The sequence below is a fragment of the Corvus brachyrhynchos genome, unplaced genomic scaffold (assembly GCF_000691975.1).
Source record: "Corvus brachyrhynchos isolate BGI_N302 unplaced genomic scaffold, ASM69197v1 scaffold116, whole genome shotgun sequence".
In the NCBI taxonomy this organism is placed as follows: Eukaryota; Metazoa; Chordata; class Aves; order Passeriformes; family Corvidae; genus Corvus; species Corvus brachyrhynchos.
Genome location: NW_008240221.1, coordinates 532,619 through 555,510, shown reverse-complemented (window position 1 = coordinate 555,510; position 22,892 = coordinate 532,619). Strand labels below are relative to the sequence as shown.

General features: G+C 35.5%; 1 protein-coding gene across 1 annotated transcript in view; it reads right to left on the bottom strand.

Annotated features, from left to right (window-relative positions):
• SNTG2 (syntrophin gamma 2) overlaps positions 1–22,892 on the bottom strand; it is a 139,105-nt gene that overhangs the window by 62,546 nt on the left and 53,667 nt on the right. Inside the window, exons 8-9 of the mRNA XM_008641850.2 lie at positions 18,617–18,708; positions 5,436–5,563 (exon numbers count right to left, since the gene is read on the bottom strand). Coding sequence (XP_008640072.1) covers positions 5,436–5,563; positions 18,617–18,708 — 220 coding nt within the window. The remainder of the gene's footprint in view (positions 1–5,435; positions 5,564–18,616; positions 18,709–22,892) is intronic.

Genomic DNA, 22,892 nt, shown 5'->3' with positions numbered 1-22,892 from the left:
GCCTCAGCAAGATTATGCTTAATTCCTAGATCTTTTTCAAAACAGTTTATTTAATTTCTTAGTTTTCAATTGATTTATCTAATTAAAGGCATTTTGTTAACTTGCTGAAATGTTAAATGGAAAATACAATTCTTCAGAAAGTATCTGTTGAGAAACCAGTGAAAGCATTAAAAAAATTTAAAAATACATGATACTCTGTAGTAATTGCAATGGTCAGAATGCCAAGAAATAGAAAATAACACCTAAATCTAATTAAGTTGTTTTGTAATTGGGATCATAGATGCATGGGCTCATAGCTACTGGGCCTGAACTACTCCCATTCCACTCACCACTTCAATCTTGCATATTCTAAATAAGCATTTTTTCTTCAGTCTCTAAACTCATAATGTTCAAGATGTTATAGCTCTTGTATCTTCACTCCAAGCTCCAGTCCATACATTGTATAAAAATTATTATACAGTACTACCAGTATCTCCTGTAAGGACTAAAAATAGTTATGTGCATTTTTACAAATAACAATTCTGTAACAAAGATGAAAGACTACAGCAAATGAACTATGTTCTCCACCTTCTAAAAGACTACCTATCTTTAATTTTCTATCAAAAAAAAAAAAAAAAACCCAAACCCAACCCAAACCATAATATGAACCACAAATTCCTTAGGGTGAGAAAAACATACTGATCTCATTATTTCTCTGTTTAACTTACATCTCATTTATTGACCAATTCTGTCCTCAACAGTCAAAAAAGGTGTCCGTTGCCAACTAGCAATTAAGAATATTCACAGTATTCACACATTCTCACTACATTTATACTACCTTACTTCTTACAGAGAAAAATTACCTTGATGGATTGACGAGAAGGGTAGAATAACAGAAGCAGTAGTGCTATATTATAAAGGCAATCAAATAAAAAAGTTATGAAATTTCTAAGTAATCAAAAAGGCCAATTAGCATGTTGCATATATAAATATATTCAGATAGACTCCAATCATATCAACAATGTGAAATACACTCATTCAAGGTGATTTCAGTAGTTAATACAATGTTTACTCTTTCATTGAGAGGAGGAATGACATCTACTATGTTTCTTATCTTTCCTTTAAAATATTCTGAGGAAATTTTTTTGCTTTTGTTTTGTGGTATTAATAAACATATTTCACACTCCCATTGTGCAGTATTTTCAGTCATTCCTTCATAAGGAAGAAAAATATCTATCCCATTCTCTCTTGTTTCTGTTAATACATATGGTGTTAATAGAATTTAAAATATATGAAAAAAATATTCTTATGTCATTAAGTCACAGTCTAAAGACTTCCTGGGAAAAATACAATAAAAAGTCATGATGATTTCAAATGAAAAGGCAAAGTCAACTCCTTTCTCTTCAAATGAAAAAAGAATAAGAATCAAACAGATACATGTGATTTTGGCCATCTCATGACACAAGAGTATGCTGAAAGTATGCCTTTTTTTTGGCAAAGTTACCAGAAAACTCAGCTGAAGTATGGAAGAATTTAAATTACACAGTTTAAGCACAAAGGAAATAATACAGCCTAATCTGATTAGACTAGACTAGATTTGATCTAAGGCACACAAGACGTATACTACAGTCTAACAGACAACTCTAGGTATGTAAGGTATTTCTAATTAAAAAACTAATATTGAGCAAGATGCTGACATGCTATACGTTGCAATATTTTGTCTTTTTTTATAAGAAAGGCAAAAAAAATAGGGCCTTCAGTAAAATACCTGACTCTGCCCAACCTTAGGACAGACAAGTTTTTCCTTTATCTAAGGTTGTATGAATGTTACTTACACTACCAGAAAAAGAATGCTAAAAATATGAAACAATCTTGAACATCAGGGAGAACTAAAGTGAATGAGGTCAGAGGAACTATCCACACTGGCAGATAACAGTTTACCATATCAGAACAGCAAGAGTAGTTGGACTTACAGGTACTATACACAGGCTAAACAATACTATATATTTTTAAAAATCAGAGTATGCTAACAAAAGTACGGGAAGTTCTGCTGTAGCCAACTGCAAGAATTCCACAGCTGAAAAAGACGTTTTTATATCAGGAAAAAGAAGGATTGATGAAAGGAGAGTGTGCTTTTCCTCTGAGTGGATAGACAATCTTTAATAACCCTTCAAAAGCCATAATGTTTCGCATAGTTAAAAAGTTATGTCAAAAGCCTATGGAGTATAGGTAATTTTTTGAGACAAAGAATTGTACAGATCTCTTTGAACTTAATTCAAGTAGGAAGAAGGGAAAAAGATGTTTCATACAGCTCGTCTATCTGAGGAGAAGGCACACAGCTGTGTATGTGAAATTACAGATGATAGTTCCAATAATTCAACAACACTGACTTAAAAAGTAATCTGGCTATTCTGATGCCAGAGCACCTTTGCAAGACCAACTGCAGTAATTGAGTGGATTAAACATAATGAAGCATTGCAAAAAACCACAGTTATGAAAAAGAACATGAGGGAGACAAAAAGTTACAAGTATGACAGACTCGTGGACTCATGCAGTATGGGAAAAACAGGCATGCTGTCAACCCATGTATGCGAATAGACTCCAAGTAAATATTCAGGGTATGGCAAAATTAGGAAATTGGTCAGAAAGATCTGTGATCCATTCAGGGGAATGAATTTGGACTCACTCTAATGGCTTTAGACTGATGGCTGCAATGTAAAAGGGAACAAAGATGTGAAGATACGGTTGAAAGTGTGATTTTTATCTAGAGAAGTTGGATTTACAGATACTGTACATAGTACAGTTTTATTTCAAGCAAAGCAGATAATTTGATTTTAGAGAGCAATTACTGAAGACAAGTGTTGGATGTTATGCATGTATGAACATGGGGAAATGTAAAAAAGGATATAAGTGGGATAAGAGTAAAAATATGTACATGCATTTCAGAGTACATGGTAAGAGCAGTCTGGTGTCCCTCAGGCAAAAACAAACACCTTTAGTAAGAATATGGGAAACATCTCATCCACAGTTAACCTCAAGGCAGTATTCCTTTCATGTTCATATAGCTGTTTTTGTTGGTTCACCAAAACAAGCAAGGGGCACTTACTTTAGAAGTAAAGTATCATGGGATGGCAGAATGCTGTATGGAATTATATCATCTTCCTTCCAAGTGTATACAACAGTGATAAAGAAACCCACTAGTAATTAAGGAGTGATATATATACTAAATATATATGGGAGCGAGATACATCACAAGAGAATATGTCTCTCCAAGACTAAAACTGAAACCACTAAGTTCCTCAAATCTTACAAGGAAAATATATGTGTGATGGGTTGATCTTGGGCCAGCAGCCAAGCATCCACACTGCCATTTGCTGCCCCAGCCCTCTCCAGAGGCACAGCAGAGAGAATAAGAAGAGCAAAAAACCTCACAAACAGAAATAAAAGTAGTTTAATAAGCAAATGGAAGAGGGAAAAAACCCAACTAACTAAATTACAACAAAACAAATGATGCAAAGGCAAACACTCACTATCTCTCACAAGCAAAATGATGTCCTGTCAGTCTCTGAGAGATGACTAGCTCCCCCCAAGCCCTCTCTGCTTGGTTTTTATTGCTGAGCAAAGATGTTACACAGCATGGAATATCTCTTTGGTCAGTCTGAGTCACTGGCCCTGCTTGTGCCTCCTCTCAAATTCTTGCCTACCCCTGGGCCTATTCACTGTGTAGGAGCAGAATAAGAAAAAGAGAATAAGAAAAAGAAACAGAATAAAAAAACAGAATAAAAAACAGAATAAGAAAAAGCCTTGAGGGTATGTGAGCCCTGCTCAGCAACAACCAAAATACTGGTGTGCTATTAACATTGCTTTAGTCACAAGCCAAAAACAGCACCACATGGAGTACTATAAAAAAAATTAGTTCCATCTTAGCCAGACCCAGTGAAGGGTCTGAAGATGTTTTACTTCACAGAATTCTCAAAATACACAAGCTACTGTTGTGGGAACTGGAATCCCTTGGGATTTCCCCATCTAATGTGTAAAGTGCACAGCACAGGAGAGAAAGTGCTTCAAACTATCAGAGTGACAACTGAAATCAGAGTTTTTAAATGTTCTGTCCTCTTCCATTTATCCCTTGGATTCTAGAACACTGATGATAAGTTGACACCTAAACGTGAACACTGAGACTTGTTTACTTAATTCACAGAACTTCTAAGTCTTGAATGGTTGGAGGTCTGTGATAGATTGGACAAGGCTGGACAGCATAAACTTGTCAGTTGAAGTAGGGAGAAAGAAAGCAGTGAAGGAAGTGATGAGACACTATGTAAAAGAGGAGTTCAAACAAAGTCTGTGGAAGAACTTTTCTTGACAATTTATTATTATTCACCTGTGATGCAAAAGTCCAGGAAGGCTGCTGCCAACTGCCTTAGAAGATGAATTGCTATAAGTTAAAGCAGCATATCTATCCTACTAGAAAAATAATGCTTTTCAGGTCATTTTTAGGAAACAGGTAAAAAATCTGGTACAGATCAAGAAAGGTATTCGCATGAATTACTGGTGCCTCCTGCTAGCAGGTGACCTGTGCCTTGATGCTTCACTAGAGATTCCAATTATCTCATTAATATGTACTAAAGGCAAATAAACATAGGGCAACTGATAAAGACCATGGAAAATAACGACAGTGAATGAACTCCTGTTCTGATATATATGGAGAACTGTGGACTGCTTGGCCTACAATTACTGATAGATTTGAGTCAGCTGTACCACAGAATGGTTTGCAGAAAAAGCTTTTGTATGCTGGGATGTGTTAAACTTTTCTCAAGCATATTATTTATTGAATGTTTATTAAACTTCACTTTTGCTTTCATCTTTCCTGAAGCCCAGTAAAATAGCCTCTGACATCCTATTCCACAGTTACTTCATGAATCAATAGTTATGTCTCTGAGATGCAAAAACATTATATGATCAAAAATACAATATTTTGTACCATGTACTTTGCCAAAATCTCATTAGTATGAGTTTCTGTATGACAGTGATACAAATATATCTATATGACATGATAGCACAGGCATGATGATTGTGCACTGTGTTATCATTTATAATAAAAAAGGAGAGTTAATTGACAATATTAGAATTGGGGAATATAGGACTATCCTATTAGTGATACAGAAGGAAATGTAGTAGCTTCAAAATTAATTCAAGTAACGCCAGGATCAACCTTCGTACTAGCTGCTGATGCTAACTGAATTTCCAAGACACAACAGATTATAGAAACATATTTGTAAGAGCTTTATCTTAACTTTGGTAATCACCATGCCTGCCCTTAATCTTAGGAAAAGATGAACTGCATAGTTTTTAATAAGAATTTCATATCTCCACCCAATTCTTATAAAGCCAACAATCCACAGCAAAACACTATGTACAGCTAACTAACCCAGTGCCTCCCCTCTTAGATCACAAACCTTAATTTATCTGTTCCAGTTTTGTACCTCGAGATTCGAGCCATCGACAGAGGAACTGATAAAGTGTCTAGCCAGCGCTTCTCATATTTTGGTTCATTAGCTATGGGTGAAGAAGGTGATGATGGAGCCTGTGCAGAATAAATGAAAAACATTAGGAGATTTTATAAAACAGTATAGTGCAAAATCCATGAATATGCATCTATGGCTCTATTCATCTCAGAAGTGAATAATCATCACAATAAAAGTATTCAAGAAACTCAGGATTTGTTAGAGAAATGAAAACTCATATGCTACCTACCTTGAAATTTTTGGTATTACTTTATATGCAATTTCAGTATTACTTTAACATTAAACGTATCTAAATTTTTCTAAATATTGATAACTGATATTAGAAAGGAAACAGTTTTTAGTCATAAATGCCACAAATTTTTTCTAAGTGCAATATAATATACAGTTGTAGTTTAAATTGATTTGTTCTGTACAAATCTTCTACATGCTTCAATCATCAGAGAAAAGGACATAAATAATATCCTAATTAAATACCACTCTAGAAAATTTATTTGTGCATTGTGACTTTTATCTATTATATCATTCAACAGTGTATTTAAAATTCTGATTCTGGTGTTATCATACTACAGATGGATGAATTCTGAAATCTTATCTTTGAAGTCTTTCTTCAAATGCCTCTACTAGAAGGGCAAGATTGTTGAAATTATGTAAGCAGTAAAGGATGTCTAGTGAAAATATAAATATTTTACAATCTACTAATTTCACATAACAAAAGAAAATACCCTTAAATCAAATGTATGTAAATGCAAATTAAGTTAGAGGAATTAGACTGGATATATAGCTATTGGTAACAGGGTCTGCTCAAACCTAACCTAGAGCTTATATACAGACTGTTCAGCCTGCCATTTTGTGTAGCATCTCATATACTGCAACTAAATAGTGCACAACAGCACCAAGAATGAAATATGATTAAAAGAAAATACTTACGAAATTTTAAAATTTGGCACAGGACCACTACCACTAAAATATTCAGAAAACTGCAGAGACACATACTTAGTTGATATACACTTGCAGAATATGTAGTTTTTTAGCCTGTGTAGTAATATCCAGAGATTACATAATTGCATCAATGACTGAAAGTACAGAAGTGTGCCCAAAAATGATGGTAACTGGGCTTGTTTGCAAATGATTTCAAAATAGTGTTTATAGGCAAAAATCAATTAGATTATGGAAACGGACTAGAAAATGTTGGAAATCATTGTGAGCTTAAAAATGCTTATTAAACATTGAATAGAACAACCTAGGAGTTTCTTAGAAAATGCAAGAAAATGATATATTGAAATATTTTATTGGCATTTATAGCTCTGAATTTCCATGACAGTTGAGCATTTCACTCTTTTGTAAAGATAGAAATAAAAATTACACAAAGGCAGCCGAGAAAGATTCACAGACATATATATTTAGGTCAAAGTTAGGTGATTGTGCTGTCTCTGAACAAAAATTTTTTGTCCCACATTGTGCAGAGAATTTTCCAGTAGAGAACAGAGTTGATAGCTGGTTATTTTTATATGACCTGTAAATATGCACTGAGTAGCATTTACAAAAGCAAAGAAACCACAGAATGACCCAACTTCAAGTCTGTTATGCCCCAGTGTTCAAAAACCATAAAATTTACTCAAAATAAAAAGCATTCTGGGAATTGTCTATTTGTTTTTCTTGCTCATAAGAAGTTAGGATTGTTTTTTCCTCCTAAAGCTCCTTCTTGCCGTCAGCAAGGGCTGATGTTTCTATTTACTTTAAATAAATCAAAATGGCGAGTTTCACATTCTGACTGTATGACTGAGACAGTGACTGAAGTACACTTTCCTAGTAAATGAAAAATTTGTAATGAAACTTCTGGAGTTGGTAACACTATGGAAACTTTCAGACAGCAATCTTTTTGGGAACAGGGATTTGCTATCCCTAGAACCATACAGCTTTTATTTGATTGAGATCACCTGGTGTTTTTGCAGTACGAATATTTCATAATCAAGTCCACAGAGTAATTTTTTTTTAAAAAATTAGACACAAAAGGCTAAGGTGTCTTCAAAATCTAGAATAAATTTATTAGTATCACAGTGAAGAATCTGACACATAGTAGAGAATTCTGCACAAACTAAAATAATTGACAGAACCCCATGCAATCTGAAGTTGGAAAGGATCAACATAATCTAACATTGTCTGTCTGGAAACTGAAATGCCTAGGAATAAAACAGAAGGTAGCTTATTGCAGTCAAACATAGATACTTGATTATGATCACTGAAAATAACTAAAATCAGTAAAACAAAGAATGAGAAAATTAAGGAACATAAGAATTCATGCAACATCATCTATTGTTCCAACCCTCTAAACTCTAAAGATGCAGAAAACATCTAGACAATTTAAACACAAAAATCTCTTTTACTTGTGAACTATTAGTTGTACTTCTTTTATCAGGTTGTTGAACAATATTCTGTAATATTCTAGGTAACTTAAGAGCATTTGGCAGCAAAAAAAATTAATGAGTTAATCACTTAGGCAATTTAATGTTTCCATTTGAGTCCCTTACACTTCAATTAAATGCTTCAGTAGGGTATAAGTGTAAAGAAAAAGTATCTCAATGTAAGTAAAAGTTAGAATTTTAGAAAATGTACATCACAGCCATTCATTAGGTTAATGAATTGAAGGGGAAAAAATGGCCAACACCAGTTGGTCAAAAATCTATTAACCCCAAAGCTATGAAATTGAAGCATAGAAATATTCATGTCAGAATGCTAAACTGTTAAAACTGCTATAAACTCCTAAAGCAAATGGGTCTTCCCCACACAATTTCAAAGCTTTGATATTTGAAAAATACACTAGAAGGAGTAATTTATTTTTTTCCCACAGTTCCAAACTACTTATAGCTGCAGAAACCCTCCTGCATGATCTGAACACTAATGGCCAAGAACAGCAAAAGGATATGAAGGGGTCAGACTAGTCTAAGTTTCAAATATGTATTTCTTATGAAGCTGTATTCTACTAACCAGTTTATGGTAGAGCACAAAGTTGGAATTACCCCTCTTCATCTTAAGGACAAAACAGGGCATACATACATAACACCATTGCATAGAAACAAAACACTATCATAGGACCAGAAGTTCATGTTGTTCTATTGAACCTATAATCTATTAACAATTCAATCTGAGATTCCTTGATGTATCCTCTTCAAAACACATGGATAAAAATAAGAAACTGAGGAGGAAGCAAGTCCGAGTACAACTTTTGCGAACAGAGGACATGCCTCACAAATCTTTTAGAGTTGTCCAAAACTGTTAGCTAATAGATGAGAAGCAATTGTTAAGGCATATTTGGGTTTCAGAAAACCATTTATCCCTCACAAAATGTTCTTAACTGATTTGCTTTGGAATATGATGAAATTATCAAATTAATAACTATCTAAACTGTAGCAAGGAAAACAGAGCAGAAGGCTACTATCCGTGGACTCCCACAGTTACAAAGGTTGTTCAGGATATTGATTTATGATTTGGAAAAGATGGTGAACACCAGACTGACCAAGTTTCCTATGAATAACAAGCAGTAAAAAATGATGAAAAGAAAACCAAGAGAAAGAGCTGCGGAAGAAGCTCATTCTACTGAATGATTGAGAGATAAAAGAACTGCTAAAAATATAGTAAATAAATGTATAGCAGTGCACATGAAGAAAGACAGTATTAACTTTCCCCATACTGTAATGGGATATGAACAGGTGATTACCACTCAAAATTTAGATCTTGAAATTTAGATGTTGAAAAGAGCAGAATTGTCTTTGAACAATTAGGTTAACAAAGATTCATTAGTCTGGAAAAGAAACTGCTGAGGGAATTGTATGACTGAGGTATGTAAAAAAATAAAAGAGAAAGGGGTTAAGAAACAGTGGTTCACTTCCCATTTTCACATAAGAAGCAGGGGTATTGATTAGAAGTAAAAGACAGTAGGATAAAAACAGAGACTGAATGTGTTAGTCTACATAACAAACTGGTTCAGGAAGCACCTATGTCAGAAGTCACAGGAGGTGCAGGAATTATTCCCTATAAACAATTACACATATTTCCTCTGCTTTTGCACTCTCTTGAGGGCATCTGCTGGGAATGAGTTTTTTGGCTACATAGTTCTTTGGTCTGACCCAGTATACTGAGCTGACTGACCTTCAAGCCATTTCTCTACAAAACAGCTGGTGCTACTCATCTTGAAAACTCTCCACACCGTTCCTCCAAAGCACTAAAATAGAGATCATCTCTGTAACTGTGGCTTTATGCTCTCATTCATTTTATACCTTCGGTTTTCTGCAGAGGTCACCAACAGTGCTGCCAATTAATGCCAATTTGCTTGGAACACCTGTCCATTAAGAAATGGATTGAACACAAAAATCTTGGTTTTGACAGAACAGTGAACAAGAATCAAGTTGTAATGACACATAATCACTACCTACCTGGGACAGCTGTATACTGCTGATCTGGAGGAGGGCCTGACTCTGTATCCCATGATCAATCACTGACCTATGAATGACATTGCAGGCAAGTGCTTTGTCACTTTCTTAAATAACTATAAAACAACTCACTATGGTGCAACTAAAAAGTCTTCCAAGAAGTAGAATAAGTCCAGAAAGTCTACCACTAATGGGGAGACATAATCAGATGTGTCTCCATAATTAAGTTTCCATTAAGACCACAGAAAGGAAGGGAAAAGATCCCAGCTGTCTGGGAGTGTCAATTTTTCATCTTTTTGTGACATATAATTTGCAGAGTTTGGGAAACTCAGTTATTTTACCTTGCTTTCTTTTAAACTGTCATTGATTTTAAATTTATGCAAGAAAAATATCATGTCATCAGAAGAAAGTCTTTCTGAACCCTCTCTAGTAATTTAATTTCCAGTTTCTGCTAGGGCCATACCTTGAAAGCAGACAGTGTTATTTTAGGTTGGTATAGCTTTTTCATTAAACATGGGCTTCAGGAAGGCTGAAGCAGGGTTAATTCACTTGGCAAATGATGCCCCATCCTTGTAAGTATCCAAGGCCAGGCTGGATGGGTCTTTGACCAGAAACCATCATGAGTGCCATCATGAGGCATATGCAGGACAACCAGCTGATCAGGCACAGCCAGCATGGGTTTAGGAAAGGCAGGTCCTGCTTGACCAGCCTGATCTTCTATGACAAGACCTACTAGATGAGGGGAAGTCTGTGCATGTTATCTACCCGGACTTCAGTAAAGCCTTTGTTACTGCCCCCCACAGCATTCTTTTGGAAAATCTGGCAGCCCATGGCTTGGACAGGTGCACACATCACTGGGTAAAATCTGGCTTGATGGCTGGGCCCAGGGAGTGCTGGTGAACGGAGCTGGCAGCTGGTCACATGTTGTAATCTCTAGCGCTCAGTATTTGGGCCGGTCCTCTTTAACATCATTATCGGTGGTCTGGAGGAGGGGATCAAGTGCACCTTTAGTCAGTTTGCAGATGACACAAAGCAAGGTGGGAGTGTTGATCTCCTGGAGGGTAGAAGGATCTGCAGAGGGATCTGGACAGACTCTTTCCATTGTACGAGGTTCAACAAGGCCAAGTGCCAGGTCCTCCATGTGGATCATGATGACCCCCTGCAGTGCTACAAGCCAGGGGTGGAGTCACTGGAAAGGTGGAAAAGGACCGGGGTGTGCTGGTTGACAGTGGCTGAACATGAGCCAGTGTCTGCCCAGGTGGCCAAGAACACCAATGGCTGAAGAAAAGGCAGCTCTGGGGGCTCCTTATTGCTCTCTACAACTATCTGAAAAGAGGCTGTATCCAGGTAGGGGTTGGTCTCTTCCTTCAAATAACAAGTGATAGAACAAGAAGAAATGGTCTTAGTTGTACCAGGAGAGATTTAGGTTGGACATTAGGGAAAATTTTTTCACAGAAATGGTTGTCAAGCATTGGAACAGGCTTCCCAGGGAAATGGTTGAGTCACTATCCTTGGAGATATTTAAAAGATACGTGACAAGGGTACTTAGAGATGTGGTTTGGTGCTGGACTTGGCCATTCTAAGTTAAGCTCAGGTTGGATTTGATGATCTTAGAGGTCTTTTCTAACCTAAATGAGTCCATGATTGTACCACTTTATGAAATAAGAATCAAGTGTGATATCCATTAGGAAAAAATACAACATTTTACTGATAATTTGGAATTTATCCATTTTCTGCTTTAGAGGATTTAATATTTCAAAGTGCATCATTAAAGCCTTGATCCTTTTTCACAAACGTATTTCTACCAAGCATATGTAAGAGGTATGACTAATCTTGATTACTGTCTTTGTTGATACTGGTTCAAAAAGAGATGATAATGATAATGCTGTTATTTATTTCACATGGTAATTGTTGCTGTTTCCATTTTAGTGAGCATTGCTGAGAATTTCTGAAAAGAATATAAAATATCTCTTTGTAAAATATGTATATGAAAATGGTAGCAACATTAATATATTTGATATTTATATATTGATATATTTTCCTTGTTGTCATGGTTTGATGGTTTAAATTTAAACAACTCTGCGGTTTAAATTATAGAAACATAAAACCATAGAGTATCTCAAGTTGAAAGGGATTCATAAGGATCACCGAGTCCAAATCCCTTCTCCTCAAAGGACTACCCAAAACTAAATCATATGACTAAGAGTGTCTTCCAGACATGCCTTAAACTCTGAAATGCTAAAATACCTTGGCATAGCTTCATTGCCTTAAGCTATAACTGAAAACATTGGCCATTACGTTTCAGTGGATTTCATTAAAGTCTTTTAGATTATAAAAAACCAGCTTTCTTGCACCTTTTTGATGCCAACTGGAGTGTGTTTTGTCAAAGCTCCATTACTAAAAATGTTTCAGCATACTCAAAAAAAAAAACCCCTTCAATATAATATGCTTTGCAAATAGACAGATTTGTCTTACACTTATTCTGAAGAAAGAGAATTAGAGTTACATAATTTCTTGCAAAAACGCCCAGCAACATTCAGCTCAGAGTGAATTGAATATGCTCTCTCTATAGTTTTAGTCCGGTCTGTGACTGAAATGTATGTATATATATATACATAGGTAGTTTATATCGATGAACTGATCTGACCTATGTAAGGCTGAGCATTTGCTAATACTTATTACAGGGACAGACAAGAAGCAGGGGCTTTATGTTGCTTGGAGAAGAAAACATGACTGCTCCATTTAGCAGTAAAAGACTCTCACATCAGCTTACTTTAATCGTTGAACAACAAATACCAAATGAGGCATGAGTGAAACTCTTGTGATGCCCAGCCAAAAAAACAAATTATGGTGATATCTACTGTAAATAGGAGTCGGAGCTTTCAACTTGTCTCAGAAGTCAGAGGGATTTAATTATGATATCAAAATACCTGTGCATTCCTTTGATGCAGCATGAATTCAGGAGAGGGTCTGTATTTACTTACTTTTAATGGAATTCTTAGATGCAGGTGCACAATTCTGCGACAGTTTTAAGAAGACAGTAATTATCTGTTAAAGTATGCATCACCAAATCATTCAATAGATAAAGGCTTCTATAGAGGAAACAAGCTCTTTCAGGTGAAGTAGCAATTTGGACTTGTAATATGATGTCTTCAAAATTCAGTGAAAGCAGCAGCTTTTAATTACACAGCTCTATTCAACAATATTTTAATTGACAGATGCTTAATTAAATGGGAGGAAGGTGAAACAGCATGTGAAACAACCCCTCCTTTCCTATCACAAAAACCCCCCACTTTTTAACTCTAATGCTGCATCAGATACATGCTTTTGAAATGTAATGATTGCTCTGTAAGACATTTAATTCTTTTTAATTAATGTATGAGTTTGCAGACACTGAGCACCTATATACGACGTTTACATAGAGAGCCTGTTTAACAGTACATGTTAGGGACTCACACTACCTTATTCACTGCAATAGCTATGCACTTAAATCAATTGGATTATCAATTGGATTACTATTCAAATTAAACAAATTAAAACCCTTTCAATTATGTAAGTTTCTCTAGAGGTGATTTACAATGGAAATATTAATGAATACTTCATTACAGCTGTGCTACTAGGTGCCAATAGATTATTATGAACCTATGGGGTACAAGCCTGAGTAAGGTATTTTTAGAGAATACATATGGACTATTTGACAGAATCTTGCACCTTTTTCATTAATTTGTTTCCCTTGAGCTAGTACGTAATTGGTTTCCAAGTAACCTCAATAACCTTGCCTGGAACATCTTTCCAGATATGTTCTTCCTTTGGGGATAGGGGACAGGGGTGAGAGTAGCTTATATTAAATCTCAGCACAAAAAGCAGAAAGTAATTATGACTCCTCAAAAACTACAATAGCAGTCAGAAATCAAAATCCAACATTAAATGTATATAAGGAAAAGAAAAGATACGATGTTGAGATTGTTGTAGTTTTACACTATAAATGCAAGTGTGCCCAAACTTCAACTGTTACAGACAGCTTTTGGCAGCTGTTTATATCCCCAAATGGGGCATGCTGTCCTTGCTTAGAAAAATTAGCTCAGGGCTAGGGAAACTCTTTGAACTTCACACAGTCTGCACACTCCTCAGGATAAATCTGAGCCTCGACTCTTGCTTGTCTCTCTATGAACTCAGTAAGTGTCAATTTGTTGCTGGAGCTAGTGGAAAGACACTGGTTGCAACTTAGCAGGAGAACTTGTTACTCAATTTTATTATCATTTTTCTCTATACACCACTTACACATGTACCTGAACTGCCAGAGTTCATCTATGCTAACATCAAATTTAGAAACATCACCACAACACGCTTCTCTGCTTTCACACTGATCATTACCAGGACCCCGTATTTGGAACAGTAATCAAACACTAACTTGGGAAAACAGTAGAAGGATCTTTCTAGTTAAAAAAAACCCCAAAAAACTGCACGCTTTCATTTCCTCTAACACTTCAGCTTCCTCATCTAGTCTTCATCCTCATGTTACCATGCATATTTCCCTCTAATCAAGGACTTCTGATACTCCCTGCTGAAACACATGAGAGATGGCAGCTCCTTCTCTTCACCAGATTGGCAACAGGTGAGAAATGACCATAATTTTGTATGCTCATACAAGAGAGTTTCAAATTTCTAACTTCTCTTTATAACCTAGTTCTGAACTGAAGTGGTCCATTTGTGCACATTTGTAAACACATGCAGAGGAACAGGTAATATGAGAAAAAAAGAGATTATTCATTAATTAAATTATGCAAATTTAATTACTCTGCAGCTCTCATACTGTACTCCTGAATCAGAGGCCAAGCAGAAGAGGATCATTCATTAATAAATTACACCACTCCTCAAAACTCTTTTATCTATCTGTGCAAACAAAAGGTACTCAACAGTTGGTGCAACCTACAGAGCAAACCAACTCTCCCTAAAGCTGATTCCTGGTGACTAGTCTGATGAAGCACTCCTTATAATCCATCAAGTAAGCAAAGGAACTCAAAATACCTTAAGTGTAATTAAAAAAAAAAAAAGAAAACTGAATAGGATAAAGGAAATGACCAATTTCTATGAGGAATAATTAATAAAAAATAAAAAATTTGGCTATATTTCCGAAGCATTTTTCTGTTCCCTGCTACTGCAAACTCAAAACGAGCAAATTCATAAGAACTGTAAAAAACAAACTATTCACATGAAAGAGCTGTGTATGGGGAAAATATGCATAATTAAGAACTGAAACCAGATACCTCACAAATACAAGTTACTGTTTTCTACTTGGTATACTAGTTCCATTGTGATCCTGCTGCACTTTTTTTCTCAAAGATAAGTTGCCGTAAGCTTTTTCTGACCTGTATTGGTCTTTCACTTCTTTTCCAGTGAAAACAGACTTGGATTTAGTTGAGCCCCACTTAAAAAGTTGAACTCATCTTCTTTGAAGGTGTGTGAATTTCAGATTAATTTTCAATGGTTTAAGTGAACATTTTTTAAACTAGTACTAGATGCCATAAAGCAGCAAATATTGTTCAGTATTCATCTATTTAGCAACCAGTAAGACTTTCTTTGTATTTCCAATGCTATATTCCTTCATCAGCTTTTGTTAAGACTCTAAGTAAAAAAAAAACAAACAAAAAATCAGATCAAAACTCAACCCATATGTGACTTAAACTTCACTGGGAAATTTCTGTGTAGAAGAAATGATCAAGATGATCAAATGTTAAATACGAGAAGAAATAACTGCTGAAAAGATTAGCAGTGACAGTGGGGATTAATTAAAGATAAGACTTTTAAAGATAGCTTTCATTTACTTCATTAATGTCATAGTGAAAGTCCCAATCAACTCTAATCAGAATTAGAAAAACACAGCTAAATCTAACCAAACATCTCAGTCTAAAAAATTTTCCTGACAATTCTATTGTAGTGAAGTAGGAAGGTGTTATTTAAAAGTTTTTTTCCAGCTTCTATTGTTATGATTTCTGAGAGGTATAATCAGAAACAAGAAGTCTGGACTATTTTTTACTGAGGTGAAAAAGAAATAGTCACTTCATATTTTAATAATTGAGGAAAAATTATCTGCAGTGTGTTTATCTCATTTCATAAAGGTCCTCAGCACAGCAGCAGTCCAAACAAAGTGCAGCTGGCTGCGTCCATCTATTTTACCTTTCTCTTCAGCAAAAAATGGAAGACATGGTGATGATTACTTTCACGAGAGTAACCACTGTGTACCTCTAAGGGAGATATTTTTTTGTATTTATTACGTTAATCATTTTATGAATTTACATAACCAAATGATACACTGTGAACTGGAAGTCAATTCAAAGTTACTTTGCTTTCATACTCCGCGAGAGAATAATAGATTTTCAGATCAAGAGATTTATTCCACTTCTAGGTCATAGTGTCTGTTGCATACATGGGTCTTCATGTGACTTTATGTCAGGCTTCAGAAAAATTAAGTGCTGTATAAAAGCAACCAAGTACCTTACAATTACACCATTTTTTACTTTGTGTTTTTCTGCTTATATTTCAAGCTTATACCCAGTCTTTTGTGTGCTGTCTTGGCAACTAACTCTTAATTACTCTGCTACAAGTCTACAAAATTCCAGCCACTTATTTATATTTGTATAATATGAAAAGTTCAAAGTGTCTAATTCCCACAGTAGTCATAATGATTATTAAAAATTATCATGACATACTAATTCTAGCATTTAGTAGGCATTAATTTAGTAAAATGTGCTAATGCAATCACTGGCCATAGCCCTCTTCTCATAATGTAAGCTCTTTGCAGAAAGGACTTTCTTTGCCTCCAGAGCACCTGGCAGACAGACATTTCAGAATGCTGGACCCTGAGGACAGATTTGGATTGTTTAGTAAGACAACAGTACAAGTAATTAAAGGTAATAATCATCTGGATAACTGCAAATAAATAAACATGAAACCTTTTGTATCTATGACCAGTTTGGACACCAAACACTACGGTACAGGTATCAGCACAGAAAAGCATATTTCTATTTATTTATTTATTGTACATAATGCATTTTTATTATCATATATGAATATATTTTTAACAGATGGAAACAAGCTTTAAGGAGTAGTATAGAGAGATAGTGCTCAGAGAATGCAAAGCTTGAGAGAAGTACAGTAAGCATCAGACACATCACTGTCTAAGAAAGAAAGCAAAAACAGAGAAGCCTTCTGTTCATTCACTGGGTATTCTTTTGATTCACCAAAATATGAAGAGCAATCTAATATCGATATCCAACTGAGACGGACAAAAACTCTCTAACAGTTTAGAGTTAGAAAGTGCATGTTTTATTTGTGGCCAGGCACTGCGTGGGATAGCTCCCTAAGATGCAAGGCCCCGATCCGAGCAAAACCAAAGCTTTTTATTTACAAAAATTATGAATATCCAAAATACAAATACATATTCATAACATTAACACCTCCCATTCTCCGCTTTGTATGGAAATGAGCTTAAATGTCATTAAGCATGCATAGTGTGTGTTCTGAATTGAGTCGGTGGTCTTGAATTGGGTCAGTGGTCTTAAAAAGATGAAGTAACTCATCTTCCTCATTTTGACCTTTTCACCTCTCTGAACTTTAACAATCCTAATTACTTTAGTGACCTCTTAAGTTTCCTCTTGCATGACTTTTGAACGGGTACCCACCAAGGGAGGAAATTGGTAATTGTCCTTGTTCCCTACACCAACTTATCAATGTTTCTATTCCTCGTTCTAAGCACAGCTAAGCAAACGTACAAATGACAGATCATCAGTTATTTGGTAATCAGTTACTAACATCTTAAAACCCATTTCAGGTCCAGCTCTCTTAACTATTTTAATTAACTCTAGCTGGGCCCAAATTCCTTCCTATTCTAACTAATTTCAACACAGCTAGCCTATAACTGAAATCTTTATGTTTCTTCCAAATGTTTCACTTTCTGTGTAATTTTATATCCAACTGAAAAACTAGAGCTGAGATTTGTTAGGTGTCAAACAGGTTTTGAGCATGAAGGTCCACGTCCTTGTACAGCTAGTATTTACATCTTCAATCTTCATTACTGAAAGGACAGTACTCTTGCCTACTAAGACATCCTGTCTTCTTTGGCTTTGGTGACTACCATTTTTCCTGGGGAAAGGAACTTCTTTTCTTTCCCCACAATGCTGCAATTAATTTAATCACAGTTGCTCACTGCAGAAAAAAAAACTGAATATCCTCTGGTTTAAAGAAAGTGACATTTTTCCTCTTTCATTTCTTTCTCTTTTTCTCCCTATCTTTCCTACTAAAAAAGTTTGCTTCAAGAATTTAACTTTACATTATTTTCTTAATTCCACCTGCATTTCAGCATCTCTAGCTGGATTAAATTAATCAGTACAATATTACAACAAAGTATGACAAAAGTATTACATGAATTCATGTCTAAACAATGATTAAATATTACTGTGTTCACTCTTCCAAGCTTCTCAGCTGTCTCAGAGTAAAAACGTAGCAGTTCAGGGCCATGTGTTGTCGACTTTGTAAGTACGGAATTTTACAGTATAAGCACTTAAAAATCAATCAAAGCAAACAACAAGAACAAAACTAGGGTAGTCTTACTCTATCATTTTGAAGTTCAGAAAAGGAAAAGAACTTACAGAGCTTACACCATGCTTTTATTATTCATTTGCATACCGTGTTAGTTGAGTTTCCATTTAAATGTAAGCCACTGTCAAAGAGAGGTGATGAAGTTCCACTGCTGTGATCACTGGATGGTCCAGGGGAACCTGGAAATCAGATCAAGAAAAATAACTGCTAATGTTAAAAATATATGTATATATCAGACAAAATCTATTCCATCTGTAAAACACAGGAAGATTTTTTAATGTGATTCACCAAACCAAGACAGAAATACTAGTTGTATTTTAGAAATAAAATATCCATGTGCTATACTTAATATCTAGAAAGAAAAAAGGTATCTAGATGTCATCTTAGAGGGGCTGTGCTCATGGGAACTATTTGTATGACTAATTTTTTGCAGAATTAAGCCTTTTTCACTGAGAATGAGATATTCAAAACCAAGTAACAAGTTCAGTTACACAAAATGCATTTAATAATTTAAAGAACAAATTTTCTATCAAGTCTTGGAAGTCTCACCTTAGAGTACAACCATAGACTGTATTTATAAACAAAGATAATAGAAAACTCTAAGGCAAGTACTAACTGGACATACATATACTTTATTAATGGATGTATTTTTTCCTTAAAATGCCAGTTATTTTAAAGTAAGATGCTCCTTCTCAAATTCAGAAATTGAAAGCAAACAATCACCCTGAACTGTTGATACCATGTCAATATGCTAAGACTAGACAGATATATTCTTCAAAATATCTCTTCTTTTAGCAGTTATGCATCATGATCCTACTTTAGTAGTTAAAAGTGATTCCAGGAAAGCTTAATACATTTGCAGTGTATAATAATGGAAATAGCATAGAGTCACATCACTGTGTAGTTTCTGCTTAAATGTAAAATGTTAACAAATAGCACCAATAATATGCAATTACTGTCAGACAGCACTTGGTCTTATCAATAATGCACACAAAATCAATTGCACAGCATTATATTCATCATCACTGAAAATTCTTTTTTCCGTCTGAAGAATTCACCTGAAATTGCCTGTAAATCATCTCACATTAATAAGTCTGTCAAGTCTAACACCACAGTAGTCAAAAAGCCATTCTTAGTCATATATTTTTGTATGTTTCTTTTCCATACATCAACACCTGGAAAATTTAGCAAAATGGAACTTAATTCAAGAAAAGTGCATTTTCTCCATTACAGACCTGTCAGTTCAATGCTGGGGTCTCAGAATTATAGCCTCAGTTCTGGAGTTTCAGCATGTTTTTGTTTGGAGTCCTTTCTGTACAATACTAGGTCATGTCAGCAGAAGGAGTCATTATGCTTTATTTCTATGGGTCTAAACCAAGCACCTGCTCTAGTAACTATAATGTTTTGTAGCTCCTATATATGTACAGTAGCCAAAAAAATTTATGTTCTTAGTCATAGACAACTACAGTGACTTGATGGAACAGAAGAAAATTTTAATGAAAAAAAAAGAAGCAAAGAAGTTGGCATTAAATTCTCCACTGAAGAGTCTTCCTGCTGGGAAATCTGACTGTCTGCAGCAGTAGACAACTATCACAAGTCCATCAATCAATCAGATTCTGAAAGCGGAATTATCCCACCTATTCAGCAATTTGAGCATATCAAAAGACATGAATTCAGGTATTTAAAAATCTTTAAATCCAGGCTTTACCATAACACAAAATAATACATTTGAATAATTGATTAATTTTAAGTAGAGAAAACTTACATCAATCTCATGGCAAAGCTAGGAATAAAAGGTTAAGAAAGAAATTTCCCTCCTTCCACAGCATCCCAGAAGATTTACTTATCAGCAGCTTTCTTTCATTTTCTGTGTATTCCTAGCTACACAGCCTGTCTCAGGCCATGCCACCTCCAAGTCCATGAACTTGACTGCAAACAAGTTCACAAGTCTTTTAGTCCGTTCCCTGCTGTTTCTGCCTCACTTACTCATGGACTACTCCTTCATGACCTCATTCAGCATTTTAGATGTTCCCATTGCAAATACTCAGCTTACTTGCATGGAAGGTGCAGTGCCCTCATCTCTCCAAGGAACTCTGTTTGCCTTCCCACACGACAGCCCTAGAGCAATCAGAGCTGCTCCTTCCTGTTCTTAGAACAAAACACAACATGATCATATACTATCTGCTACTGCAGCCCTTGCCTAAGTAGATGAGACTTCAAATCAAGTGTAAGGTACCAGTCCAAACTCTGGAACATTACTTCGAGAAAGACTATCAAAGTGTTTATGTTAAATAAAACATCTGCTACTCCCCGCTCCATGGCCATAATCACAGAAATCATAAAATATTCCAAGTTAGAAGGGACCCACAAGCTGTCAAGTGAATGGCCTGTACAGGGATCAAATCCACAACCTTGGTGTTATTAGCACCATGCTCTGACCAGCTGAGCTACAGCTTCCTGCTGGGTACTGATACCATGAAAAGAGGCATTTGCTGTGTTGTGACGTTTCCAGCAATTGTTACTGCCTAGATGTGTGATCCCACACAAATCTTAAGACAATCGGCCTAAGAGAAATGCAAACCTACCCTATGACAGGCATCATATGTTTAATTTGCTTATTCTCAGCTTTGGCATTCTTGTTCTTTTGGGAAGGTTGGGTTAGGAAGGATCCCGTGGGAGAGGAAAAGATCTCTGCCTGATTTTTACCTCAGCAATAGCTGAGTATGCTCAGAGGAAAAAAACCACACAACATACCCTGCAAAATGAGAAGGGGTCACAGAGACATAGAGATGGCAAGGATATGAGTCTGCAGTTCACAAAGGAGACTGAGATGCCCCTGAGGGTAGCACAAAAAAACCAGGTAAGACTCCAGGGTAAGGGAAATAAACTTTGTAAGGATCACAGTGGATTTTGGAGAGCCAGCAACAACTCAGGAAATCACCATGTTAGCTGACATTAAACCTAAAGCAAGAACTCATTTTCAGTGGTACAGGTAGGAGTTGCTAATAAATCCTTTTATAATACTTTTGACAGAATCAATAAAATTTTTAAACTTAAAATATTAAGTATTTTACTACTTATTTTAATAAAGCCTAGATTTTATTTTTAACTTTAAAAGCCTTATACTTTCTAGACCTAGAAAATTCTCTAATAAAGTTCTGGACAGCTCAACAGTTCCATCAACAGGAGGTTGATTATTTCAGTCAGTGAATTACACTAAATCTCTAAATAATAAACAACCCTCAAAATGCACAACAGCAGAACAATGTACAGCAAACAGTCAGCAAGACTTTATTATTAATAACAATTTGTTTTATGATTGACATTGCTGAATGATACTGGAGACCTCTTGTACATAAATAAAAATTCATATGTTGACCTTGCTGATTATGGCATAGGCAACCTCCAAAAGACAAAAAGCTCATTCCAGAACAACCACAAAATTAATATCAAAGGAAACACTCTTAAAGATTTTTAATTACACTGTAAGCTTTGCAAATTCAGAATATTCTGATCATTTGGTATAAGTATCAAATAGAAAAACTTTGAAAAGGGTCTGTTTTACCAAAAAATGTCCTGAGGAGTTTTCCTAGCAGCAGTGAATCTTATTTAAAAAGGTCCTACAAGCCCAGCTTAACACTGGGATGGATAATGAACTTAGATCCATAGAATCCTTAATGACAATACCCAAGAGTTGATGCCATAATTATTCTGTAACAGGCTAAAAAATAGTCTCATATTAAATCTTAACTTTTTGACCCAGCTCAAAAATCCAAAACTCCTCCTCTTGATTTCAAGAAAGACAAATCCTCTCTCTAGGTGAGAGAGACCTTAGAGAAACCCACAGCCATGGGATGAGGAATCATCTTTGCCATGAAGCCAAGAAACCCAATGAAGCAGACTTTATTGGCCCATAACAATTCTGATCCAGGCCTGATAGGTTTTTGAGAAATAGCTATTTGCCCAATGCAAAATCCTGCCAAGCATTCTGCGATATTTTATAAAACTGCTGATCAAAGAAATAACTGTGGCAAAGAATATTGGAACAATTTAATTTATTATTATGGAAAGTCTTGTAATAGTCTAGTAAGTGGTAAGTGTCCTGGACAGCTGTGAAAGAGACAAGGATCAATACTGGCATATCACCCCTAATTAGGGCCTCCTCCAAACACAGTCCTTGTCTCATCCTTAAGTGATACTTAATCAGTATCCACAACTAAACCCATGCCAAATTCTGTAATTTTGTTGGCAATAATGAAGGAGTGAAACAGAAAAATGTCGTGACAACTGTAGGTAGATATTTCCATGTTATCACATCTTGTTCTTTTGCATGACATGAGATGGTGTCGGGAAGGGAGACGTA